This window comes from Triturus cristatus, chromosome 10 (genome assembly GCF_964204655.1).
Source record: "Triturus cristatus chromosome 10, aTriCri1.1, whole genome shotgun sequence".
Classification (NCBI taxonomy): domain Eukaryota; kingdom Metazoa; phylum Chordata; class Amphibia; order Caudata; family Salamandridae; genus Triturus; species Triturus cristatus.
In genome coordinates this window covers 557,303,835-557,323,700 of record NC_140593.1, presented here as the reverse complement: position 1 = coordinate 557,323,700, position 19,866 = coordinate 557,303,835, and the positions used below count along the sequence as shown (strand labels likewise).

Genomic DNA, 19,866 nt, shown 5'->3' with positions numbered 1-19,866 from the left:
GATGGGACCACCTTTTGAACCTCTACACTCCTGTGAGATTCAATTTCTAACATGGAAAGTAGCTTTCCTAGTTGTCATTACTTCCCTAAGACGAGTTAGTGAACTTCAGGCACTAACCATTCAAGAGCCATTTATACAAGTTCATGCAAACAGGGTAGTACTACGCACCAACCCTACATTCATGTCCAAGGTGATATCGCAGTTCCATATGAACCAATCCATAGAACTGCCCGTGTTTTATCCTAATCCTGAAAATGTAGCGGAGAGAATGCTCCACACACTTGATATCAGAAGAGCTCTCCTATACTATATTGACAGAACACAAACTTTCAGGAAAACAAAACAACTGTTTGTTGCCTTTTCTCCACAGCACAAAGGCAACCCCATTTCCAAAGCAGGAATAGCTAGGTGGATCGTTAAGTGTATACAGATTTGCTATGAAAAAGCTAAGCGCACACTAACAATTCCTCCAAGGGCCCACTCTACACGAAAGTTAGGGGCCTCCATGGCTTTCCTGGGACATATCCCTTTAGAGGAGATATGTAGAGCAGCCACATGGTCCACTATACATACATTTACCAAGCACTACTGTGTAGATGTACACTCAAGACAGCAGGCAGCTGTAGGACAGGCTGTTCTCAAAACTCTTTTTCAGACTGCTGCAGCTGGCACGGACAGCCGCCGCTAAATGGAGGGACTGCTATATAATCTATACACAGATATGAATTCAGCAGCCCACATGCCTCGAACCGAATATGCTACTTACCAGTATGCATCTGTTCTTGGCATGTAGGGCTGCTGACATTCATATCGCCCACCCTCCTCCCCGGCGCCTGTAGCAGCTGTAGCATTCAGTAATTACTAGTTAGCATGGTCATCATTCACTGTATTACACTCCATCTATGCCACAATGGCGAAAAACAATCTAAGGATGGAGGGGATGCCCATGCGCACTGTAGTCCAGGGGAGGAGCCACCTATCTCGTGATACTTCGAAGACTCTTCCAGGACAACAATGTGCAATCATCCGGACCCAACACTAGGCGGCGATCTATGCACAGATATGAATGTCAGCAGCCCTACATGCCAAGAACAGATGCATACTGGTAAGTAGCATATTCGTTATCTTGTGTGCTCCCTTCGAGCCTTTACACAACTGTCCCTTCCAGCTGCTTACCATCAAGATAGCCTTTTTAGTGGCATTTGCATCTGCCTCGAGAGTGAGTGAGTTGCAGGCGTCATCTTGCCCGCCTCCCTACATTATGTATTTTCCAGACAAAGTGGTGCTTCGCACCCGTGCTTAATTTTTGCCAAAAGTTGTGACCCATTTCATCTGGATAAATCCATCACGCTGCCCACCTTCTTTGCTCCCCCGCATCCCTATAAGGAAGAGGAGCATCCCCACCGACTGGACTCAAAAAGAGCTTTGTCGTTCTACCTTGACTGCACAAAAGAGTTCTGGGTGGATGACCAACTCTTTGTGGGGCATGTGGGAGCTAAGATGGAAGGGCAGTGCCGTAAAGGACCATCTCTCGCTGGGTCGTTCTCTGCATTAAGATCTGCTATGCCCTGGCTAAGAAGCAATCCCCTGAGGGATTAAAGGCCCATTCCACCAGGGTAAAGGCTGCAACTACGGCATTTGCTCGGGTTGTCTCAGTCCTTGACATCTGCCAGTCTGCAACGTAGGCATCCTTGCACACTAGTCTCCCGTTGTAAATAGATATCTAAAAGGGCTGTCTCACTTATTTCCACCCACGCCCTTTGTTATGCCACAGTGGGACCTTAATTTGGTCCCTACCTATCTGATGTGTGCTCCTTTTGAACCTTTGCACAATTGTCCCCTCCAGCTGTTGACCATCAAAATAACCTTCTTAGTGGTGATTACATCTGCCCGGAGGGTGAGTAAGTTGCAGGCATTATCTTGTTCGCCTCCTTATCTTATGTCCTTTCTGGACAAGGTGGTGCTTCACACCAGGGCATCCTTTTTGCCAAAGGTTGTGACCCCATTCCATCTGGGTCAGTCCATCACTTTGCCCACCTTCTTTGCTGACTCGCATCCCTCTAAGGAAGAGGAGCATCTCCACTAACTGGACCCAAAAAGAGCACTGTCGCTCTACCTTGACCGCACAAAAAAGAGTTCCGGGTGGATGACCAACTCTTTGTGGGGTACATACGATCAAGGACCATCTCTTCTTCGGTCGTTATTTGCTTCAAGATCTGTTATGCCTTGGCAAAGAAGCAGCCCCCTGAAGGATTGAGACCCCATTCCACCAGGGGAAAGCCTGCGACTACGGCCTTGGCTCGGGGTGTCCCAGTCCAAGATATGTCAGGCAGCGACCTGGGCTTCCTTGCACACGTTCGCAAAACATTTCTGCCTTAATGGTCAAGTGCGCAGGGATGGACATTTTGCACGTTTAGTCCTGCAAGACCTCTTAGTTTAGGATGCGAGTCCGCAACCCACCTCCAGGATGGTATATCTCGGGTAACCGATTCAAAGGAAAAGAATATGCAGCTAGAAGTCTCTATAAGATGAACAAGTTACTTCTCTTCAGTAATGTATTATCTGGTAGAGACTCTATCTAGCGGCAAAATCCTTACAGCCCCACCCATGCCTCCCAGCTTTGCGGACTGATATTGTAGGGCTAGTGTTGTTCCTTGTTACAGGGCTCTAGTTTTGCACACAACTATGTCAGTTGCTTCGTGGTTCTGCACTTCTGGCATGGAAAAAACAAAAAGTAGTGATGTCTGCGCGCCTGGCTGGCGCCTATATAAGCACCACGACATCATATCCGACGATAACGATGCCACGCGGAGCCGAATGGAGCCACCCGACGTTGCGTGCAAGGGGTATTGCTCAGCAAAAGTTTCCGGATCCAGCCGGACGCCTGGGAAATTCAAAGATAAGTAATCTGCAGCTAGATCGTCTCTACCAGATAATGCGTTACCGAATGCAAGCAACTTGTTCGTGAAGCAGAGTATCCATCAGGAAGATAGTTACTGAAGGCATGTAACTTTTTCTTATGGCACATTAGGGTCCTGTGATCCAGTCATACAATTGTCCAAGAGCAGATGTGACATTGGAACATATGGCTTTTGATTCCAAAAGTGTCATCCAAGTAACACCTTTGCACCTCGGCAAAGTTTAAATTAAATGAAGACTGATATCTAACCCATATCGTAGAACATTTTTGTAGTGATTAATTTGCCACTTTAGATCCCAGGGTTTGGAGCCATTTGTCACTGCGTAGTCCTCCCTCACCCTTCAAGGCTAAAAATGTTAGTGTAATAATAAATTTATGCAAAAACAATTGATGGACAGAATGCAGAACAATGTCATACATTCACCCCAGTACAGAGATCTGGGCCTAAATCCATCGTTTTTTTGCTCATCATGCCATTCCAGTTTGAACACAGTCATATGCAATTGTCTGGACCCTGTGCCCAATGGGAACAGTCCAGCCCGAACTACCAGGCCCGGTCCTCCCTGGACTGGAAACAAGCATCCTAGGACGGTTTTTCGGAGTTTCACCCCTCTTCAACCTGGATAGCTTGACTTCAGTGTCATGGAGAGCATGGGACCCACGTCTGGGCATACCCGTCCCACTCGGGGTGACAAATGCAAATACAATTTATGGACAGAATGCAGAACAATGTCATACATTCACCCCAGTGCAGAGATCTGTAATAATAAACTTACCCATCTAAATCTTTGAATCTGATGCCTTTCTCCTTAAGAATTCTAAATAACTGTGACTACCTGATTTGTTTTCCAGACACAAAACATATGCATTGAATGGGGGAGTCATCAAGTGTATGAACAAAGCATAGGTTGTGAACATTTAACAGGAGCAGTAAACAGCATTTGTAATGTAATGTTTTTATTGTCTTTTAGAAAAACATGCCAAAATTCAACAAAATTCCCTTCTACCTCCAGCCTCACTCATCATCTAGGGCAAAAACATTGAAGAAGTAAGTTCTTGTTTTCTTCTCTTTCAAGCAGCTAGGGTTTGTGTTTTTGACACATAGCTAACATTATGGAATAATTCCTTTGGTCTGAACATTAACTCTCCATGCCCTTGTCTGTTATGGAGTTATCATTTTCAGTACTGGGATAAATTATTCCACCTCAAATTCTTTATCATTTCTTCATAGGTTTGAATATGAACATTTTCATTTTGCTAATTTGAGATGGGGAAAGAAATAATTCCTATTCTTTACTTTGTTTCTACTTCACTCTTGATGTAGCAGTGCGATGGCTACTTTGAAGAAGACTGGATTCAAGCCTTCCAGGGAGTGTGGGGGACATATGTCCACCACGGATCCCCACAACAACTTTCTTTGGTGCCTTTTATCGCACAACGACGTTGAAGGATGTTCCAGCTGTCTGAAGATGTATCTGAAGGCGTTGAAAGAGCGCAAGGCAAAGCTGTTCATGGCACGGGCGAAAAAGGAGAAGAGGGGTCGCAAGAGATCTAAATCGAACTCGTCGACTACCCATACCTCGAAGTCGAGACAGAGGAAGCGGCGAAGGCATGGATCTCAACGTCTATCTCCGAAGAGTAGGGCTTTGAGGTCACCTTTCCCAGCTCTCCTTCTCCACAGGTGACTCTTACCCATTCTCCGACGCCCAGGGGTTCATTGGCGCCCTGGGTTTTCCCGGCGCCCAGGGAGTCTTCGCCTTTACCAGATCCGATGACCCCGGCACCACCGCCACCACAGCTCTCCACGCAGCCTCGAATGGATCCTGACCCGGTAGTACTAAATCCTTATTCACCCTTTCCAGGTCCAGTGTCTGATCCATTGCATTTTCTCAATGCGAAGTTTGGCATGTTTGCCAAGGCATCCTGTCCTACCGGTGTGCCGTCTGGCCCCGTGGTTCCGCTTGCCTATAACTTGGGCATCCCTCAGCAATATGCCCAGGCACTCTTCGTGCATATCATTCCAACGGCGCCGTCATGGCAGTTTCCGGCTCCAAGGTTTTCAACGCTGATACCACAGTCTCCAAGCCATCTGGTGTTGTGCCGATGCCTTTTCGGCTTCAAGCGGGCTGTTGCCCGCTTCCGAGGGTCCTCCGGTGCCGATGTCCTTGGCGCCGCTGATCCCGAAAATGCGTTCCATTAGAGAAGCCCAAAGGCTTCTGGAGGAATAGAAGTACCAGCAGGATCAGGCGGAAGGAGGAGAAATCCTCAACTCCGTTGATGAATTTGAGGTCCTTTGTGAGGCCAGTGGCTTAGGGACTTCCCCGTAGTGGGAGTTTTTGTCCCCAAAAGCCTTACCTTCACAGTATGTTACACCATACCATGCTGTCATCAGAAAGGCTGCTGACCTTTTGGACCTTCAACTGTCCATGGCTGAGATCAGGTCAAATATACTTACTGAGGTGTTGCATTCTCCACCTTCTGTTATGGAACCTCTGTTTGTTGCCTTTCAATGAGGCTTTGACTGAGCCAATTTTGGAGGTGTGGCAGAAACCCTTATCAGCCCCTGCTGTATCAAAGACTGTGGCAAGACGATATAAGCCTGCTCCTGGTGATCCCGCTTTCCCTACTGCCCATCCTTCACCAGAAAGCTTGGTGGTACAGGCTTCTTGTTCTAAGCAGTCGGCTGGGTCTTTCCCCACCCCTCCGTGGGACAGGGACTCAAAGAAAAAGGAGCAGTATGTCAAGAAGGCTTTCTCCTCGGCATGTATGGCGTTAGTCAACCACCACCACATGCTTGTTGGAGAGGTATATCCATGCCTTAATGGACTCAGCTAAACAGTTGACACCCAAGTTACCAGAGGATGACCGTAGATCCTTTTTGGAAGTTTTGGCAGACACGCAGGCTGCAGCCCGTCAGGTGATAAAGTCGGGCTGGATACTACAGATTCTGAAGCCAGGTGATGGGTTCCTTCAGGAGGCATGCTTGGCTCAGTTCTTCGGGGTTCTCTCCGGATGTACAGGCTACTCTTCTTGATCTGCCTTTTGATGGGTCCAGACTTTTTGGTACAAAGGCGTATTCGGCTTTACAACATTTCAAGGACAGTAGAGCTACTGCAAAATCCTTGAGACTGCAGTCCCAACCTAGGGGTTATGGATGTAGGAGGTACCAAGGTTTTGGGAAGACTGCTTCCTTTCGAGGCCGTCAGCAGCCACAGCAGACCCCTCTGTACAAATGGTGCAGAGGAAAGGGTGGAGGCTGTCTGCAGGGGGCCTCTCGGCACAGTCCTCTCCCTGTTCTTCCTCCCCTATACCCACCACTGGTACCATGCGAAAGCAGCCCTAGATCCCCCAACTTTGAGCATGTTGGTCCGGTAGAGGGTTGGTTTCCCATTTTCTGCAAATGTATTATATCAGACCTTTGGGTTTTGATTCTTGTAGAGAATGGGTACGCCCTACCCTTCCAAGAGTTTCCACCTCCTTACCCTCCTCGCCAGGGCTGGTTTTCAAGGACCAATTGCTGCTCCTAAAGCAGGAGGTTCTTGCCTTACTGCAGAAAGGTGCGATAGAGGTGGTTCTAGTGAAGGAATGGGGCAGGGATGTTACTCATGTTATTTCTTGATCCCCAAGAAGGATGGCAGGTTAAGGCCAATGTTAGACCTCAGGGTCTTGAATTTTTACCTCAAGCAGGAGAAATTCTAGATGTTGACCCTAGCTCAGGTTCTTCTGGCGCTGCAGCAAGAAGACTGGATGGTGTTGATCGATTTACAGGATGCATATTTTCACATTCCCATCCTGAAGTCGCACCGGAATTATCTCGGTTTTACAGTAGGGTCTCCGCACTACCAGTTTGCAGTCCTCCTGTTCGACTTACTTCCGCAACTTGGGTCTTCACAAAGGTGATGGCGCTGGTGGCAGCTCATTTCAGAAGGTCTGGGATTCCGGTTTTCCCCTATCTGGACGACTGGCTGCTCAAAGCAAAGTCACCTGAGATGGTGCTGCATCATCTGCAGGTCACAACACGGCTGTTGTTCGACTTGAGTTTTTTGATAAATGTACCCAGATCTCACCTGGTGCCCTCTCAGCTCAGCCTGTTCATAGGGGCAGTACTGGACACCAATGTGGTTTGAGCTTTCCCGCCTCCGCAGAGGATTCTCAACATTCAGGAGATGATTCCTTTGTTTCACAATGGAGCGGTTGTTCTAATCCTGAAGGTCCTACGCCTGATCGGTTTGTTCGCTTCCTGCATACTGTTGGGCAACCATGCACGCTGGCACATGAGGGCACTCCAGTGGGGTCTCCGCAGGCAGTGGTATCCGCACAATGCAGATCTCAGGGAGATGATCAGAATCTCCAGACACACTGCAGCGGAGCTGTCTTGTTGGAGTGTGCCATGCAACCTGTCTCAAGGGAAGCCTTTTCAATCTCCTCCACTGGTGGTCACAGTGATCACGGATGCCTCCACTCTAGGGTGGGGTGCTCATCTGGGGGATCTGGAGATCAAGGGAATTGGTCTCCGGAGGAAAGGTTGCTCCACATCTACCTTCTGGAATTGCGGGCAATACATTTTGGCTCTCAAGGCCTTCCTTCCCTCCCTTCGCGGTCAGTTGGTTCAAGTCCTGACGGACAACACTACCGCGATGTGGTACATAAACAGGGAAGTGTAGGGTCGTATTGTCTCTGCAGCGAGGCTCTGCGACTCTGGTCCTGGGCTCATGGCCATCAGCTTTGTTTAATTGCAAATTATCTGTTAAATGTAGGTGCAGACATTCTCAGTCGGCAGTACTCGGCTGATCACGCGTGGCGGCTTCATCCAGAGGTGGTCCATCACATCTTCATGATGTGGAGGTTTCCTCGGTTGGACCGTTTTGCCACTCAAGAGAATGCACACTGTCCCTCGTTCTGCAGTCTTCAAGAGTCGATGCTGGGAGCGTTTGGGGATGTGTTTCAATTGGATTGGGGCTCACAACTCCTGTAAGCATTTCCCCCCCCATACCCTTGTTTCCTCGAGTTCTGAGTAAGATTTGCCAGGACAGGGCCCAAGTCTTATTGATCGCCCCGGATTGGCCAAGAAAAGTGTGGTGCACAGACCTTCTTCACCTCTCATCACACCCTCCGCTCCATCTCCCCCTCTGGGCAGACCGCCTCTGGCAGTCGCAGGGGCAGATTCTACACCCCACCTGCAGAGCCTGCTCCTTTATGCTTGGAGATTGAACGGGGCAATCCGAGTTCGTTCTTTCTCCCACCGAATGTAGTGGATGGTATTTTATCATCCAGGAGACACTCCACCAAATCTATTTATTCCTCTTGATGGTCCAAGTTTGTGAAGTGGTGTTGAGAGAGATCCATTGATCCTTTGAAGGACCATTTATCTGATGTGCTTGGTTTTTCACTTTTCTTGGCCCAGCAAGGTTGTGCTGTGGCTACGATTAAGGGTAACTTGTCTGCCTTCCTTTGTTTGCCAGACCAGCCGTCTTTATTTAAGACCCCCATTGTCATGAGGTTCATTAAGGGCCTCACTAATAGGTTCCCTCCCACTCCCTTTATTATGCCTCAGTGGGATTTGAATTTAGTACTAACATTTCTAATGTGGTCTCCTTTTGAGTCTCTTCATAGTTGCCCATTGAGGCTTCTTACTTTCAAGACAGTTTTTCTGATTGCTATTAACTCTGCCAGGAGGGTAAGTGAGCTTCAGGCTTTAACCCTCCCTTTTTAACCGTTCATGCAGATAAGATGGTTCTCAGCACCAGGGCTGCTTACCTGCCTAAGGTGGTTACTCCTTTCCATCTTAGACAGTCAATTACCTTGCCTACATTCTATCCTCTCCCCTCACCCTTCCAAGGAGAAGGAGAGACTTCACCGCTTGGACCCTAGGAGTCTGCTTCTACCTGTACAAAACCAGGGACTTAAGACTGGATGACCAGCTCTTCGTTGGCTGTATTGGAAGGATGAAGGGCAAAGCTGTCCACAAACTAACACTCTCCTGGTGGATCATCTTTTGCATCAAGATCTGCTACGCCTTGCCCAAGAAGGAGCCGCCTGAAGGTATTGGAGCTTATTCCACCAGAGCTAAAGTCATCATCTTCTGCTTTGGCTAGAGGTGTCCCTGTTGTAGACATCTGCAAGGCAGCAACTTGGGCCTCCCTGCACACTTTGGCGAAGCATTACTGCTTAGTTTCGGAGGTTAGGAGGGATGGCCATTTTGCACGTTTTGTTCTGCAGGATTTTTGGAATAGGGAGGTGGATGCCCTCCTCCAGGACAGGAGCTGCTTGAGGATTCAATGCAAAAGGTGAAGAATCCACAGGCAGATGTATCCATCAAAAGAACAAGTTACTTACTTTCGGTCATGCTTTTTCTGGTGGATACAGTATCTGCCTGTGGATTCCTCACTGACCCACCCTCTTTCCCGTTGTCCACCTGCATATACAGAAAAAGTTCTTATTGTTTGACATTGTTGTCTATCCTGTGTCATTTGCTTGCCACACAGTTTGTTCTAAAGAAATGCTTTGTTTTTAGCTTTCCCTCTTTACATATATACTGTATATATTTGTGTATGTATTTTGTATGCTGTGTGCTCTTGCATTATGTTGTTGGTCTGCCCGTTCGCCACGAGGACATGGAAAAAATGGGTGGAACTGACGTCAGCACACTAACAAGGTTGTCTTATGGCTCCAATGACATCACGCGGGGTCGAGTGCGGAGCCGTTCCATTGTGACGTCCTCGACGTGGGAGAGTTAGAAAAAAGTTTGTGGAATGCAGGCACAGGGGGAAATGCAAAATGTGAGGAATCCACAGACAGATACTGTATACACCAGAAAAAGCTTTACCGAAGGTAAGTAACTTGTTCTTCTATTCCCCACTCACACCCCCACTGGCTTCTTGCATCTTGTGCCCCAGGTAATAAAACACTAGTCACAAAAACTGGTCACACTTATTTTTTTGTCCACTGCGGAATTTTGCAAACCTACCTATGTACCAATAAGTCGGTACACAAAATTAAGAACCTGAGTTTGTCAAAGTCCTACCTACCTCTTTAATGTTTATGAAGTAGGTCACAAAATTGTGACTCACTCTTATTGCCAACAATCACATTATGGTGGCCTGCAAACTCAGCAGACTTCCATGTCTAGGATTGTGTTTAACTTAGGCAACCTTTTTATTTTTTATTAAGTACCATGTTTTCCTAGAAGAAAATGGGACTGCGTTTGCAGGAAATATTTGGACTAAGGCGACCGCGGAGATATTGAAATGGTTTTAGACCAGCATTGTTGGGCTTCTTACTGAAGATGCATGGGGCTTTGTGTCAAGTTCATTGGTGAAGTTGATGTGTGTGGTCTGACCTTAAGACAGGTTGACACAGTGCCCTTTGTCTAATGTTGGACTTTTGAGCTAAGTAAAGTATGGATAGTCACAGCTTGTGTGGCTGTAGGTATTCATGCTGTGCACACTCCTGCCATCTAGTGTTGGGCTTGGATGTTTACAACTTGTTTTACTTCAAAGAAGTCTATGGAGTCCCCGAATCCAGTGACTCCACCTCTTCGAGGCAACGCGCATGGTCATCGACTCCATCTTGAGATTGTTTTTCTCATCATTCTTGATCGTGATCTTAATAACTCCCTATCAATGACGCTCTTTCTCAAGGCCTACTTGACCCGGAGAAGCTAAACCATTGCCCAGCATCTACCACATGACGCAGCCAAGATTTCTTTGTGAAGTCGCACAAGAATCAACTCTGAACATTCGGCGCCTTCGATTTCAGAACCGTAGAAGGTTCCTGGAGTGGTGATGGAATGGACCCCATTTCAAAGGTGATTGCTTTGCGCCACAAAATACCTGCACAACCACCAAAACCTGGTCTGCAATTTGTCTCTCTACAGAACGCACCGACCAGGACAGTTCAGATCCGAAAAAGACTTTAAAATACTGTTGGGCATGTCCCTTGCCCATAGCATGGAGACCAATGTCAAACAGGAGGTGTCTGTGGGGCAGTAAATCAGCACCAAAGAGGAAGGAGTATACAAGGGAGGTGACTCTGCAGGTAGCCCTTGCTGCATAGCATCTGGAGACTCTGATGTTGACACCGAAGCTAGCGATGAAGAGGGCAGCTGTCTTTCTCTTTCTCCTTTCGAAGGATCCCTGATGTCTCACCAGAGATATTCACGAGCCTGAAGACCAAACTAAGGATCATCAGTACTGATACTCCTCCAGCCCGACTCAGATGGCACAGCTTCAAAACTTGCCATGCCCTAGAACGAATGGTCCCAGGTGACCATTCAAAGATGCCAGTCTTGGTGCTTTGTGTCCTAGTGGTTCCGGCCGACACGGAGAGAAGTCTTTGCAGTCCAGGACAGAATGAGAGGCCTATGGATCCTAGCCATAAATATGGTGCCGAGCCACCAAAACCTCCGGCCTCTGGATGCCATGCCTCACCGACGCCACCCAAAGTCAGTGTCAAAGCAGTCTACATCAAAACCATTGCGCCAAATGAACAGTCTCCAAAGAGACGGTTGAAAAGCCCTCACAAGGACATTTTGGCACCAAAGTCCAAGTTGACCCTGCAAGAATATGTACCAGAGGAAGGGGAAGGCCGGTTATTGAGAGACTTCAACAGGACCTTGATTCACACCAGGAGGAGATTTATGACTGTCTGGTTGTGACCTGGGTAGAGAAGGTGGAACGGAGTCTGCTGACTTGAGTGGCCGTGAAGCGAAAGTTGGGCCTGGCGGGCGCCCGACACCCTGGATCTCTCCCCTGGGGCCTGGAAACCACAGGTGGGAAGGCCACCTGATGCCTACCGATGGAGGGTGAAGGAGATTACTGAGTCGGGCGGCCAGGACATGGCCAGGACACAGGGGCCGTGCCCAGCCGGCGCCCTGCCGTGCTCCGCAATAGCTGCATTGATTCTGGGGTAGCCGGTGCACATCCCACTTCAAGCCAGAGTGAGTAGGCAACTGCGCGCTGGCTCACCCTTGTGCTGGATGATGGCCCGCCCTGCGGCCCAGGGCCTGTCAACGAGGGGAAGCAGTAATTGGGACGAGAAGATAGAGAAATCTAGAGGCCTGCTAAACAGGAGAGATCCGGTGGTTCGAGGTGGAGCGGCTGAAGGAGTTAGAGACGGCTCAGTGTAAAAACAAGCATTTGAAATGCAATCAGTCTCGTCTTTGGGACCTTATATGTTTTTAGCGACGCAGACAAAGAAAACAATGCGGAGGTCCCTGTCCTTAGATAGTGGAACAAGTTATGCCCTACCACCCCTCTCACCGGTGTGGTACCTCCACAGGCTCCTCCGCCACAGGAAAGAGACGGCTGCAGGCTCTATGGCTTTCCTCTACTGTAGGTGGGGGGCACCGCTCACTCAACACAAATCATCTCCACCGCTAACTGTGCTGAGCCTGATCTCCACACGCCAGCCCCCTCTGACCTTTCTTCTCGCCCCCACACACACACACAGACAGCCTCCATGCGGTATGCACCGCCTCAGGCCATCACGAACTCCAGCATGCAGCTGTCTAGACCGGAGGGCACAAGTTTGCACTGAAGGTGCCCTGCTGTCTGCCCAAATTCCCTTGTATATATAGTGGTACTAGCAGCAACACCTAAGCGTGCGGGTGCATGTGGGTGGGCGTGTATGTGTTTGCATGCGTGCGATTGACTGTGTATGTTTGTGGACGAGCGAGACTGCATGTGGGTGAGCACACGGGCGGGTGTTTGTGGTGGTGCACTCTTAACAAAGCAACTTTCCCAGTTACAGAATAGTTGCCTTCAAATGAATCTGTGTGCGCGTCCGTCTGCGTGCACAGAGTACACTGGACTGTAGTGGGATAGCACACACACACCATATTGGATCTCTGGGCACTTCTTAAGCCGGTGTGAAGTGTTTGAGGTAAGTGCACATTACATCTGTGCACAGATTCAGCTTGTTTGTGATGGGTTATTAGAAACGCAATATAATATCCTGAATGTGTGAACAAACTGCGTCAAATCAGAACACACTGCCTGTGTGCACACATTCACCAGGCCTGAGGTAATGAGGCCGTTGTTATAATGCGTCAGTGGACACGCCTTCAGCTGGTCTCTGACCAGGTCAGCACAAACTGTAGCCTGAAAGGATGCTTTCCGCCTGTCTGTATTAGGTCAAAGCGCACTCTACGCTGCATTTGCACATAATACGCCTATGGGTGGTATACTGTAATAAGTATTGCACATTAAGGTGGCCTGTGCTGTACTCCTACACATGTTGCCTTGACGCTTAATTGCATACCCTCAGCCAGTGACGTAAATTATACGCTGTTTTGTGAACAGCCCATCCGTGCATTGCATGGGCGAGTGTGCACAACTCCTGCTGAACGGCGATAGGTTTTCCCGATAGTTTTCACACCTCCAGCTGGATAGCGATTGGCTGTCCAGTCAGTGTATACACCTACAACTGGGCCTGACTAAATTGCATAGACCGCATGATCACCGGCGGTTCTGCTAGGTAGGCATTTCTGAGTGCACACATCACATGCTGATCTTGGATTGGTTTTCCTGTTCGTTTGCACAAACCCAGCACTGTTGTGCGCGTGTGCACACCTCCAGTGGGTCACCTTTGGGTCTCGCTGGCAGTTTGTGCACCCCCGGCAGTGCTGAGCTCGGTTTACCTGCCTAAGTGTGCAAATCAGATTGCATAACCCAGCTGTATAGCGCTTGGCTGCTCTGTCAGTGAGCACACCCCCAGCTAGGCAGCGCTATGTTTGCACACATTTGCCTGGCTACCCCACATCAGTGGACTACTACTTTCCCAGTGCAGAGAAGTCACGGGCTGCGGGAGTGAATGGTGGAAGGCAGGGTAACAAGAGTTTTTAAAGTAAAGGGGCCGATAGCCATGGAGGGAGAAAAATGACGACGTGCTCGCCAGGAGGCGGGACTAACCTGCCAAAAACCAATCACAATGCAGCATGTAAGATTTCGGCCATTCAAAAAGATGGGTAAAGCTAGGAGGAAAGTGGGCGGAGCTTCCCCGCTATACTGCCGATGACCGCGGCCCCCGCAGGGGGCCAATAGGCGGGCGGTGCCTTAGTGGCCCCGGGGCACCGGTCCCCCCTCCCACCGGGGGGGGGGCGGGGACGCAGACCGGAGCCCGCCCTCCTCGGGCTTGGCCGGAAGTGACGCGCAATGCGTGTCACTTCCTGGCCCTGGTGTGAGGGGGAGGCTATTTAGCCTTCCCCCACCCTTCCTGGCGACCTCTTTGTCGCCCACCTCGCCTTTTGCAACATCGGTCGTGGTTCCCGTCTCGTTGCACTGGGCGTCGTCTCGTCGCTGTGGCCTAGCACTTACGGTGAGTCTTGCTGTCCCACTCTGCCCTGGCCCCGTCTCTGGGCAGTACCAGGTCGACGGGGCCCTGTGGCTCAGATGGCCACGGGCGGAGGGGGCGCAAGATCAGGGCGAGGGTGGCGATTTATTAGAGTCTGCCGGCAAAGCAGCAGGAATAGGGAGCGCGTAGAATGTGAAATACAGTAGGAAATAAAACCTTTGTGAGTTAAAAATTGCATTTTCCCTCGAGATAGGGGGAATTGGCATGTACTGAGGCCGCGGCTGGACACAGCTGTGCTGGCGCAAGACTCGGGGGGCCTAAGTACAAAGTCCATGCCTATTCGTGGAGAGCTGGGCCGGCCCTTTGAGGCATAACACTAGAACCTTCAATAACGCGGCTGGCAATGAGGCATCCATGCTGAAAGGAAGCCATTTAGTGGGTTGAATGGGCTCTAGAAGAGGTCCCCTGTACTTAGCATTAGGGGGTCCACACGGAGCCCTGCCACCCGTTAACGACGGGAACAAGGAGCCTGCTGGCAGTGCGTTACATAAGGGCACCTGGCCACGCAGAAGGGCATAAGCCACCAACAAATGGCTCGTCCCCCACGTGTGAAAATAGGGGAAATAAGAGGCTTAGCGCAAAGCGCTTCTTCCACTTAACGGAGGAAAAGGGCCCTGGGCAGCTTACGGCGCACTTTTGTTTCATAGTTCACAGGGGTGTGTGGACGCTTTCTTTTCCGTTTCACAACTGCTCTCAAACAAGTGATTTGCTCTCACACTTGGCCACATACTGTAGCAAAAGCCACTTTCTTCTCAGGGCAAGGGCAAGAGGGGATGCACTTTCTTTAGCAGGTGCAAAGGCAATTCCGTCCGATACCGCCTCTCCTTAGCGAGGTTTTATGTGTCTTGATTTCACGTGACAAGTGGTGTTGGCAACTATGTGAATTTATTTTCGTGTTGACTTTGCGTTGTCATAACCGTTGCCCCACCTTCCTTCCCCTCTCTGCCCCTGTGTAAATGTGTATGCAACTTCCTCCTGCGCTCTTGTCTTAAGGCAGGAACTTTCCTGAACGTCCATGTCTGGTTCTGCAAGCAGCGCATCAGGGGCGTGACCCTTGCCCTATGTACTGCGCGCATGAACCATAACCATGAGCTATGAACCCAGAGGTTTGGAGTTCGAGTCTACATTCCTCTCTACCCGCACCGTGCCTGAATGTGTAATGAAAATACGAGCTCTTTTAAAGCGCCTCAATAACTTCAGGTCGGGTTCGCGCTATAATTCTGCACCCTGTGATGCTGGGCAACTCTCTCAACCGCACCGTGCCTGAATGTGTAATGTGAATACGTGCTATGTTAAAGCGCGGCAATAAATTTGGGTCGGGTTCGCGCTATTTAGGCCCGCATCCTGTGTTTCCGGGAAACTCTCTCGATTCACAGTGCCTGAAGGTGTACTGTAGATACGGGCTTTGTTAATGCGCCCAGTAACTTCGGGTCGGGTTCGCGCTATGTAAGTATGCATCCTGTGATTCTGGACACTCTCTCAATTGCACCGTGCCTGAATGTGTACTGTCAATACGGGCTTTGTTTTTGCGCCCCAATAATTTCGGGTCGGGTTCGCGCTTTATCAGCCCGCATCCCGTGATTCTGGGCAACCCTCCCAACCGCACTGTGCCTGAATGCGTAATGTAAAATGTGGGCTATGTTGAAGCGACCCAATAGCTTCGGGTCGGGTTCGCGCTATATAAACACAACAGGCGGCATGCGATGCTACACCCGGGGGCGGGGCTCGAGAGATCGGGGACGGTAGAATGTGTGATTTAAATGCGGCGCACATGTGAAACGCGCCTATACCGTCAGGTTGGTCTTGCGCTATGTAAACAGGCAGCGTGTAGTGGCTGGCGGCCTAGAAGGCCGATGCTTGATGCAGGGACAGCATGGTGCAGGAGAATTTTGCGCCCATACCTTCTGGTTAAGAGTGCGCTACATAAATATGCACGCTGCAACTGCTGGCTGCCTTTAGGGCCTTAAGTGACATATATGGGGCACCAAGTGCAGTTAGCATGAGATTTGAACGAGCAGGTCAGGTAGAAAGCGGAAGGGATGGGCCTCGGCTGGACTGCTGATTTGGGTGCTGGTAACCAGAGTTCGATCATTTTGGGTCGCGTCCACATCCTGTGATTCTGGCCGAATCACTTAATCTCCCCGTACCTGAATGCGTAATGTAAATACGGTGTTCATGTAAAGTCCTCCAATACCTTCCGGGCGAGTTCGCGCTATATAAATATGCAACATGTAATTGCTGGCTTCCTATAAGCCAGATACATGACACAAGTACAAGCATTATTCACATCACGCGCTTACGGGCATTACTAAACCCCCCGCACCTCAATGGTTAATCTGGTGTGGTACTCGCGTGATTTGGCACGGGGTTCGTGTTATATGGTACAAATCTCTCACTCTCCCCGTGCCTGCTTGTGTGATGTAAATACGGTGCTCATGTAAAGCGCTCCAATACCTCAGGCCGATTTTGTATTGGAACATTTAATACGGTACTGAGCTCCCAGTGCCTTGTGATGCTCATGCAAAGCGCTCAATACCTCGGGTCGATTTCGGGCTATATAGTAGGCAACAGGTATTGGTTGGCTGCCTACATGGGCAGATGCGCGATGCATAGATTGCTTGGCCACGAATTTGGCGCCAATTCCTTCGGGTCGTGTTGGCGCTAGATGAATATGCAAGCTACGATTGTTGGAGGCCTATGAGCTCATGTGCAGGCAGTCTTCGCAAGATCTCGATCGTGCCTATATGCGCGCGCATTAGGTGATTCAGGTCATTACTCGTTGGCGCGTATTACTGTTTTAAGGAACTTCGTCGTTCCCCGCGCAGGCATGTGTAGCATGTAGCGGGCGTCCAGCGCTCCAGTACATGCGCCCTCACCTGACCTGAGTTAGGTGGTACGGTGCTCGCGTCCAGGCTCAGTTGCCTTGGCGCGCGGTGGCGTTAGCGACAGAGGCTTCGCGTAAACGGGTTGTTTGGCCTCGCGTATATTGGGGCCGGTAGATTGACGTTGTGGCCTTTTGCTCCATACGCTGAGCTGGGGCTACTGTCGTGTGATGTAATGGGGACAGTTGTGCGAGTCAGGAACGAAGCAAATAGTGCTGACTTGTGGTAGGTATGATGTTACGCGTATCGTACAGCTAGGAGCAAGGTCAGAAACAGCAAAATTACAAGTCGGCCCGCACAGTATGCTGAGCACATAGTTGTGCTTTGGGCCCCCCCGCACCTCAAGGGTTAATCTGGGGCGGTGCTCGCGTGACCTGGCACGGGGTTCGTGTTCCATGGTACGAATCCCTCACGCTCCCCGTGCCTGTATGTGTAACGTAAATACGGTGCTCATGTAAAGCGGTGCAATACTTTTGGCGGCGAGTTCGCGCCATACAAATATGCAACATGTATGTGCTGGCTTCCTATGAGGCAGATACTTGATACAAGTGCAGGCATTGTTCACAAGATTTTGCTCCAGTACCCTCGGGTCGAGTTCACGCTAGATAAATATGCAACATGTATTGGCTGGCTTCCTATAATGCAGACACATGATACAAGTGCATGTATTATTCACAAGAATTTGCTCGTGCCCACATTCGCGCGCATTAGGTGAATCTGGGCATTACGACACCCCCTGCACCCGAATGGGTTATTTGGTCGGTGCTTGTGTCCGGCGCTCTAATAATTTTGCGAGCATTACGGTTTGAGCTAATCACTAATCCACCGTGCACGAATAGGTATATATATAACTGGGCTATCACTGATCACCCCATGCCCAGATATGCATGCGTGCTGCTGGGCCTGGTCTGCCTGGACCCCCGAGGGTCGCGAATATGCATGCGTGCTGCTGGGCCTAGTCCACCGGGCCCCCCGGGGGTCGCGAATCTTGGCGGCTCATGATCCCACTTCCGTGCCCGAATATGTATGTAGATATGGGGCGCATGGACTGCGCTCCACATACCGTCGGGCGAGTCGCGCTGTGATGGCGGGCAGATCACTTAATCTCCGGTGCCCGATTATGTATGTAAATGCGGTGCTCATGAACTGCGCGCCATTACCTTCGGATCGAATTCGTGCGGGGTTTGTGACGCTGGGTAAATAAATTAATATCGCCGTGCCCGAATATGTATGCGAGCTGCTGGACCTGGTATGCCTGGGTTCCCGAGGGTCGCGGACCTGGCGGCTCATGATCTCACTCCCGTGCCCGAATATGTGTGTAAATATGTTGCTCATGCACAGCGCTGCCATACCATTCGGGTCGAGTTCGCGCAATATGAGAGTGCTAATTACAGCAAGGGTCGCGCAGTACGATCCTGACCACACGTGACCACGTGTAGCTCGTCGCCAACCTTTTGCTGAAAGGGGGCTTGGGTCGTTTGTCATTGTTGTTGTTGTCTCGACACCCACCCCCATTGCGTACGGCCTCGCGCTCCCAAGTGCATCAGTCCTTGGGTAGGACGGACCAGAGTCGGGATAGTCCTAACGTAGAACGGTCATTGCCATATTACTAACAGTTAAACACGGGTCGCTGCCGACAGTCTATAAGAGGTATGCTTATGCCCGCATCTCTGCCCCGCCAACATGCTTATGTGGGCCGCATTCAACTGTCACTTATAGTGGCACTGATATGGGGGAAACCACACATAACTAACTGTAACCTAGACACCCAGGTGGGTGCCTAGTCGGCAAGGCAACGCAACCGAGATAGAATGGTAGTTATTATCTAATGCTAAAGGAAGTCTGGATTGAGCCACTAGATGGGTGTAGATATGGGTGTAGCTCAGTGCCCCAATCGCATTGGATACGGGGACGCACTGACTTAGCGGCAAAAGAATAAGTGGTCACCACATAGGTTACCAACGTGATTGACCAAGTGGTTGCGGGTGCGCCGCTCGCAAGCGGATTTTAAGCCGTGGTTATTTCGGTGTTTTGGAGTGTACCTCTGTCTCAAATCCACCGATAGTTCATTGTTAAGCCGATTAGCCTGCAGCACACTGAGCTGGGCACCATAACCAAGAGTTGGGCCTGCAGGAGAAGTAGCTAAAGGAACCATATAGGAATAGGTCCAGGTGTACTTTGGGGGGCATTCCACTGCAACCAAAGACAGATTTCGGGTTGCTTCAGTGAAGACCTTCCACCCGTGCTTTAGCCAAGGCGGCTTGTGGGTGGTATAGTTGTTATATAGCAAGGGTGCGGTCGTTCAAAAGTTTGGTAAACACCACGTAGAGCCTCATGGCGTCAGGGCATTATGGACCTTGCTGCATTCGCAACATTCAGAATAGGGCCGGTATTTGCACCAAAGTTTCCGGTTGGTTCCCACAGACTTGTCCGCCCCCGAGGTTACCCTTTAGGGGTAGAACTTGAGACTAAGGGGTCATCTCCTGCTCCGGCGTCACAAATAAGCGTTAGCTACGCGGGGATGGAGTACCATGCAGGTCCTGCCACCACTGGGTTCCCGCCAGTCGATGGGATCGTTTTAGGTGGGACCACGAAGTCTACGGTTCCTGGGAAGCTTCCAGCCGTAGGGCAGTTAGCATCAGATGAAAGTATCAGCGTGTGGGTATCGGACATCTGCTTTCAGGGAGCACCGTGCCCTGGAAGCACGCGCGT

At 50.1% G+C, this 19,866-nt stretch overlaps 1 protein-coding gene across 2 annotated transcripts in view; it reads left to right on the top strand.

The window, feature by feature from the left end:
* LOC146789720 (WD repeat-containing protein 48-like) overlaps positions 1-19,866 on the top strand; it is a 171,343-nt gene that overhangs the window by 67,253 nt on the left and 84,224 nt on the right. For both annotated transcript variants that reach the window (XM_085630129.1, XM_085630128.1), the window contains exon 2: positions 3,892-3,968. In XM_085630129.1, the coding sequence (XP_085486255.1) occupies positions 3,898-3,968 (71 nt within the window). In that variant the 5' untranslated portion in view covers positions 3,892-3,897. The remainder of the gene's footprint in view (positions 1-3,891; positions 3,969-19,866) is intronic.